Source organism: Oncorhynchus nerka, linkage group LG24 (assembly GCF_034236695.1).
Source record: "Oncorhynchus nerka isolate Pitt River linkage group LG24, Oner_Uvic_2.0, whole genome shotgun sequence".
Taxonomy (NCBI): domain Eukaryota; kingdom Metazoa; phylum Chordata; class Actinopteri; order Salmoniformes; family Salmonidae; genus Oncorhynchus; species Oncorhynchus nerka.
In genome coordinates, this window is record NC_088419.1 from 94341615 (window position 1) to 94349454 (window position 7840).

Genomic DNA, 7840 nt, shown 5'->3' on the forward strand with positions numbered 1-7840 from the left:
TGGACGAACGGCAGAGAGCATAAGCTCGTTCACAGCACATTCACAGCCATATAAGGAGACGATAGTAAAACAGAGCTTCAAAAATTCAGCTCATTTCCTGTTTGATGTTTCATCTTGGTTTCGCCTGTACCATCAGTTCTGGGGCACTCACAGATAATATCTTTGCAGTTTTGAAAACGTCAGAGTGTTTTCTTTCCAAAGCTGCCAATTATATGCATAGTCGAGCATCTTTTCGTGACAAAATATTGCGCTTAAAACGGGCACGTTTTTTTATCCAATAATGACATAACGCCCCCATAGGTTGAAGAGGTTAACGTATAGACGTAAAAGTCAGGATTCTATAACAACATACCCCAATGAGGATATGTGTTTACTTTTAGCTTCCTGTGCCAACCGGAAGTGCCATAATTGGTGTCATAGGGGCTGTTTCAAAGTGTTAAAAAAGTCAGATCTTTCCAAAACTTCATATGTGTGATTAGGCAACCCTCATGAACTGTAAATCAGTCATGTCTCCCATAAAATTTCCAAGAAAACTCACACACACACACACAGCTTGGACGGAGAGACTCCTGTTGCGGCGAGGCGTTCCCCTCAGGGAACTCCACCACCCCCCGTTCAGCTGAAACGGTGGCGCAGGGAATGCAAAAATATTCTTAGAAATATTTAACCTCCACACATTAACAAGTCCAATACCTCAAATGAAAGATAAACACCTTGTTCATCTACCCACAGAACATATTTATGTTAGACCACCACCAAAACAAAGACAAAAGGCAGCCATTTTGTACCACAAAAGATAAAATGACAAAAAGCAGGATAAAAAAATAATAATTCACTAACCTCTTGAAAATCTTCATCTGATGATAGTCATAAGACATGTTACACAGTACATTTATGTTTTGCATTTTATATCCATAAATCTCGGTTTACATTGACGCCATGTTCAGAAAATTCTCAAAAATGTCCGGAGGAATTATAGAAACCTACGTCAGATAACAGAAATACTCATCATAAACTTTGACTAAAGATACATGTTCTACATATAATTAAAAAGATACACTGGTTCTTAACCTCTTGCCTCTAGTTGGGACGCTTGCGTCCCAACCAGAGCTCTGGAAATGCAAATGTGCTACGCTAAATGCTAATAGTATTAGTTAAAACTCAAAAGTTCATTAAAATACACATGCAGGGTATCAAATTAAAGCTACACTCGTTGTGAATCCAGGCAACAAGTCAGATTTTTAAAATGCTTTTCGGCGACAGCATGAGAAGCTATTATCTGATAGCATGCACCAATACACTACAACAGAAAAGCACAGCAGGGGACGTAAACAAAATAATTAGCATTTCGGCGTTACACAAACCGCACAATAAAATAGAAAACAGTCATTACCTTTCACCATCTTCTTTGTTGGCACTCCTAGATGTCCCATAAACACTATTGGGTCTTTATTTCGATTAAATCGGGCCATATAAAGCCAAGATATCGTTATATGTAGACTGTGTGATAAACGAAAAACAGCGATTTCACAACGTAACGTCATTTTTTAAATTCAAAAAGTAGACGATAAACTTTCACAAAACACTTCGAAATACGTTTGTAATGCTACTTTAGGTATTAGTAAACGTTAATAAGCGATAAAAATCATCCGTAGGCGATGTAAATATCATTAGCTGTCGTCTTGGAAAAAATTTCAGGAGAGAGCTCTTCCGGAATGATCTGGGCGGAGACCGGAGGTAAGTCGTGCCCCTCTTTCGGTTCAACCAAGAATCAAAGAGGATTCAATTCACAAGACTCTAGACAACATGGGGATGCTGTGGGAGTTGAATGCTCGGTCTTATCTAATTCGGATCACTGTTAACAATTGCTTGAAGTGGCGCAAGGATATTTATTTCCATTTTCTGTGATCAGGTTTTCCTGCGCTTTCCGATGTAACGCACGTTATGTAATAGCCACAGTCTATTGTAAATAGATGGTAAATGCCCATTGAAACATGGGCATCACAAATTTGTGATGGTAAATGCACATTGAAACATACTGCAAATGCATAGCCGTGCACCTGGTGATTGGAACGGGTTACCAGGAGCCCTTTATTTAAATGGTTTTAAATGCCATTACGGGGTAGCAAGGGATCCACGGTTGGGTAGGGAGCACCCCCAACCCATGCCCATCCAATAGGATGGACGTTTTTTTTGCAATCAACTTTGATTGAAACGACGCCGAATTGAGTGGTATTGGACACCGTGTATATGTTTCGTACGGTGCCAATGACTTCCCATTCATTTTTGTCCATTTCAGGGGGGTGTTCACTTACATGGAGAGGCTGCTGCCAACATACAGACTCAAATCTCTGGCCACTTAAATAAACTGACTTAATAAAGGTATCGCTAGTCACTTTAAATAACGCTTTAATCATGTTTACTACATTACTCATCTCATATGTATATACTGTATTCTACACCATCTACTGCATCTTGCCTATGACGCACGCCATCGCTCATCCATATTTTTATATGTACATATTCTTATTCATCCCTTTACATTTGTGTGTATTTGTGTGTATAAGGTAGTTGAAATTGTTAGATGACTTACTTAGTTAGATTTTACTGCATAGTCGGAACTAGAAGCACAAGCATTTCGCTACGCTCGCATTAACATCTGCTAACAATGTGTATGTGACCAATAACATTTGATTTGAATTTTTGCAAACAATGAACAAAACAAACAAATTCTGTCAAGAGAATAAATTGTACAAGTTAAATCACGTAAAAGCCAAGAGAGAAATTACGCAACATATTTCACAAGCAGCAAATTTTCAGTAGATATGAAACACTTTTTCCCCAAACATTGTAACCAAAATGTATTCCAAAAGCTATATTTAAATGAAGTACTACAGAACCCACAGAGGAGACAACGCAATAGCTGCCAGCTCGCTAACTTAGGCTGCTTTTACACAGGCAGACCAATTCAGATCCTTTTTTTACTCATTTGTCTTTTGACCAATCACATCAGATCTTTTCAAATCAGCTCTTTTTCAGAGCAGATCTGATTTGTCAAAAGACTAATTAGTGAAAAACAAGATCAGAATTGTGCTGCCTGTGTAAACGCTGCCTTACTGCCTTGAGTTGTTGATATATCAGCTGAGTGTATATTTATAGCCTGAACAGCCAGTTGTCATCACTGTTTGATTGATTGATCATGTTCATCTGCATGTCATTGTGGTGTCATAACGTTAGCCCTCTTTGTGTGAATTTCAAAAGTCTTTCCTTAACTCTTCGCGTCCTCTGTCCTCACCTTGGTTGTTTTCAAATCTGTCCGCTCCACAAAGACATACAGCTGAGAATGATCAATCAATAAGCCAGTGATTGGATGGCAACTGCAGGTTCAGGCAATAAATACACACCACGCTGGTATGTCAACTAAGCATGGCAGTAAGGCACTGAGAGTATTGGAGTATTGCTTTGTCTGGGCTGTTGGTGGTTTAAGGCTTTGATATGGCTTTTGGAATTAATTTGGGGTAAGAGTCTTTGACCAATGTATTTCAGGTCAACTGCAAGGTTGCTGCTTGTATTTGGAATGCTGATGTGTAATGGCAACTTCTTTTCTTGACAGGATTGTGTTCCTTTGCTCATTGTTTGCGGAACATTCAAGTTTTACATGGGCTCCACGTGGTAAGGCATGAACACAAAACGTTGTCACTTTTGTCAGACCAACCTTTCAAGTTTGGCACTGAATCTATAACTTCCCTTCTGTTTAGATGCCCAGAGAGTAAGAGGCTATGGGTTTTTTGATCCCCAGGATCAATTCAGACCAGCCTCTCACACTTCTGGTTCGGTCCAGAGTGAAGCTACTTACCGCGGGACTGGATACAACACACTCGGAGGCTTTGCTCCAAGCTCCCTCCAGCCAGCCCCAAGGGGCTCTGGATCTATCCCCAGCAGCTTTACCTCCGCCCAGACAAAGGGTAAGAGGACCCGTGCCAAGAATACTGACATTAGCCTCTCTGGTTCTATAGCCAGTGGATCCTCTGTCGCCCACAACAAGCATCAAACCAAGGCCAGCAGAACCTATGGTCAAAGTGTCACTGACCCCAGTGCATTAAGGCCAGTTTCAAGTTGGGAGGTAAAGAGAATCCAGGCCAACACTCTTCGTACTGTACAGCCTCACTCCGGCAGCTCTGGACTAGTCCAGAATCCTGATGTTGTGTTTAATGTCCAGAGTAGAACTGCCTCTAACCTGAAACCATCTACTCCTAACTATGGCTCTACCCAGAGTGAATTCAAGTTCTCCACCTCCAGACAACCCAACCAAGGCCTTGACCAGACTTGGAGTAGAGGAGCCCCCAGCCTCTATGGTCAAACTGCCACCCACACCACCTCCCTCACCCACTATGTCCAGGACCTGAAGCAAGGGAGCAGCTTCCCTTCCCTGGCTTTCAAGGGACCAATGGAGATCTCTGCCCGGTCAATTTCCACTCCTGACCGTGAAGTTCCCTCAAGTGGTTCTTCACAAACTTCATTTAGACCAGGTCCTCTGAGTTTTGGTTCTACTGAAGGTGGGAGTGCAACAAAAAGCTACAAGCCTAGCTTCTCCCAAGATGTCATGCAATACCAGAGCAACTCTGCCAGTAGAAGTGTTTCAACTTCCAATCAATATGCCCAAACCTCTGGCCAGAGAATAGATGGAGCCTCTACCTCAAGTCGCGGCATGCCTACTTCTAGCCTGGCCTCTCGCTCCAGTCTTTTTCACCCCAGCTCTACAGCTAGTGGAAACTCCTATGGCGCCTACAAGCCTGGCTCTGACCTTGGTGCAACACCAAGCCAAAGCCTGTTTACCTCTAACCAAGGTGGAAGGGGTTCAACATACAACCAGAATCTCCTTGCAAAACCTGCCCAAGGGAAGTACGGACAAATGTCTGCTCAGTGGGGAAGCTACAGGCCCAGCTATGCTGCCAGTAGTGGGCTAGTCTCCAGCCTCTTCAGTTCTACCCAGGCTGCCAGTTCAACATTTATCCAGAATGCTCCTGCCACAGCCCAGAAGCCAAGTGGCTCTAAACCTGTCCCCAGTCAACGCTATTTGTTCAATGCAGTGAAGTCCAACACTAGCTCTGCCAGACGTCCCACCCAGAGCCTCTTGTCTAGCAGCTATGGCCCTACCCAGAGCAGAACCAGTAGTGCCAGCTCGATCAACCCTCGCCACTTTGCCCTGACCATCATGCACAGCATCCCAGAATTGTACGGCGGATCTACAATCCACCGGCTCATAGACCCTACTCGGTAGGAGTAGTGCCTCCCCTAGCCACTCAACCCAGCTCTTCAAGTGTCAGCAAGCCACAGCCAAACCACTATCTGCCAAGCAGAAAGGCCCTAGCACAACCTAAATTGAGTCCAGAGCTTTAGGGGAGTCCAGAACATGACGAAGTGGGATCTGTAGCCACCAGTTGAGGTGAGATTTCAGTTTCTCTGTATTTTTATGCCATTTGGGCTGTTTAGGTTTACATAGGCAGTTCATTGATCTTTTTGCGATTGGCTTAGTCAAAAGATCAGAATTTGGCTGCCTGTGTAAATGCAGCCTTGGCACCTGTCTTTGCTTTCATGTATGCTTGTTACTAATCTTTCTGTCTTCTAGGTGCTGTGACCTGGAAGTGTTGTCAGGACTTCTCTACTTCAATAAAAATGTATTAATACACATTAGTCTTTATCTATTTAATTAAGTTTTTTCAAACAAATGTTTTGAATGCGTTCAAAGGGATGTCAGTGTTGTGGTAACTAGGTTGCTTGTTCCAGTAGAAATGTTGGCTCCCTGGCATTTGACAGGATCTTTAGCATCACTGGACCTCTGCAATCAATGAGCCTGAATCAGAGTTTTGGGCCTGATGCCCTTAATATTAATGGTGACTCTAATACACTTGCTTTCTATCTCACACAACCCTCTGAAAGTTCTCTGAAGTATTTCATTAACCCCCCCCCCTCTCCAAAAAAGTAAATGAATGTTTTTTTCCATTGTCCGATCATCCAGAAAATGACAAACTACTCGTCACATACGCTGACTACAAGTGTGCATTTTGCCATAATGTTTACTTGCAACCCCCTTGTCGTACCCTCTTCACAACTGTCTTGGTATGTTTGACCCATGAGGGCTCATTGGCGACGTGGACCAAGGTACTTAACTCTCAACCTGCTCCATTACAGGCCCGTTAATGGGGGCTTGTTCGGGCCTGCTTTTTCCTGTAGTCCACGATCAGTTCCTTAGTCTTGCTCACGTTGAGGGAGGTTTTTCTGGTACCACTCTGCCAGTTCTCTGACCTCCCGAAAGGCCGTCTCGTCGGTATCAGGCCAAACATTCCTGTTACTGAGCTCAGCTCCATGTTTCAAAATGAGCTGTACATCTTGCCTCGTCGCTTGTTAGCATAGCCAATATCAAATTTTATTTGTCACATACACATGGTTAGCAGATGTTAATGCGAGGGTAGCGAAATGCTTGTGCTTCTAGTTCCGACAATGCAGTAATAACCAACAAGTAATCGAACAATTCCAAAACTACTGTCTTATACACAGTGTAAGGGGATAGATATATGAGTGATACAGTAGATGGTATCAAGTACACTATATACATGAGTATGTAAACAAAGTGGCATAGTTGGTGTGGCTAGTGATACATGTATTACATAAGGATGCAGTAGATGATATAGAGTACAGTATATACGTATACATAGAGGAATAATGTAGGGTATGTAAACATATTAGGTAGCATTGTTTAAAGTGGCTAGTGATATATTTTACATCAATTCCCATTATTAAAGTGGCTGGAGTTGAGTCAGTGTGTTGGCAGCGGCCACTCAATGTTAGTGGTTGCTGTTTAACAGTCTGATGGCCTTGAGATAGAAGCTGTTTTTCAGTCTCTCGGTCCCAGCTTTGATGCACCTGTACTGACCTCGCCTTCTGGATGATAGCGGGGTGAACAGGGAGTGGCTCGGGTGGTTGTTGTCCTTGATCTTTATGGCCTTCCTGTAACATCGGGTGGTGTAGGTGTCCTGGAGGGCAGGTAGTTTGCCCCCGGTGATGCATTGTGCAGACCTCACTACTCTCTGGAGAGCCTTACAGTTGTGGGCGGAGAAGTTGCCGTACCAGGCGGTGATACAATATACATCTAAGAATATGACTGTCAGAAAGGAAACAGGAATAGCAGCATTGTCATTGGCGTTCTTGCACGTGTGCGTTCTATAATGGAATTTCACCTTGCAAACCTTGAACCCAGAATGTCACTAACTGCTTGTTTGTGCCTGCTTGACCAATCTGAATCAAACATCACCAGGTATGCTCCATATGGAGACACACAGGACACGTTTTCTCTCTTGCTCTTCCCCGCCAGTCTGGCAGGTGTCAATCTGATTGATGGGGATCATTACTGTCCCCTGCTGGAAGCATGTGAGCAGGAGGAGCCAGTGTGTGCCATCAGGCCCCCTATCCATGATGAGGACATCTGTCACAATGTCACACTTTCACCCTCACGTCTTATCAGACACATGGCACTGCTAACCAGCCTTGATTCAGATAGTATTAAAAATCATTCCATGTCTTCAGCTGTGCTTGGCTCAGTGGAACTAATAAAATATTCCCAAAAGTTCAAACCCATATCCTGCCCATCTGTCATTCCAGAAATGTCTAAAATTGGCGGACAGCGTCGGGCCGTGCAGCAGGGCCAGATCTTCCAGGAAGTCATCAAACGAAGTCTCTCGGACATTCGGTTTTCGTTTAATAAAACGTTCCATTTTTTTCGCTGTCCCGGTAAATCCCACAAGAGGGCGAGTGGAATCATATTGCAAATGTACAAAACATC

At 43.3% G+C, this 7840-nt stretch overlaps 1 protein-coding gene across 1 annotated transcript; it reads left to right on the forward strand.

Moving 5' to 3' along the window:
• The first annotated feature begins 3411 nt into the window (after positions 1-3411).
• On the forward strand, positions 3412-5689 carry LOC115121935 (uncharacterized). Its single transcript, XM_029651081.2, has 4 exons — positions 3412-3518; positions 3614-3672; positions 3759-5446; positions 5630-5689. Exons 1-3 carry the CDS (start codon positions 3496-3498, stop codon positions 5279-5281), a joined length of 1605 nt encoding a protein of 534 aa, XP_029506941.2. The 5' UTR covers positions 3412-3495; the 3' UTR covers positions 5282-5446; positions 5630-5689.
• The last annotated feature ends 2151 nt before the right edge of the window (positions 5690-7840 follow it).

Coding starts and splice junctions, on each gene's coding strand:
- LOC115121935 (XM_029651081.2), top strand. CDS start 3,496: ATGGCTTTTGGAATTAATTTGGG. Junction 3,519..3,613: donor GCTTTTGGAATTAATTTGGG/GTAAGAGTCTTT, acceptor TTTTCTTGACAG/GATTGTGTTCCTTTGCTCAT. Junction 3,673..3,758: donor TTTTACATGGGCTCCACGTG/GTAAGGCATGAA, acceptor CCTTCTGTTTAG/ATGCCCAGAGAGTAAGAGGC.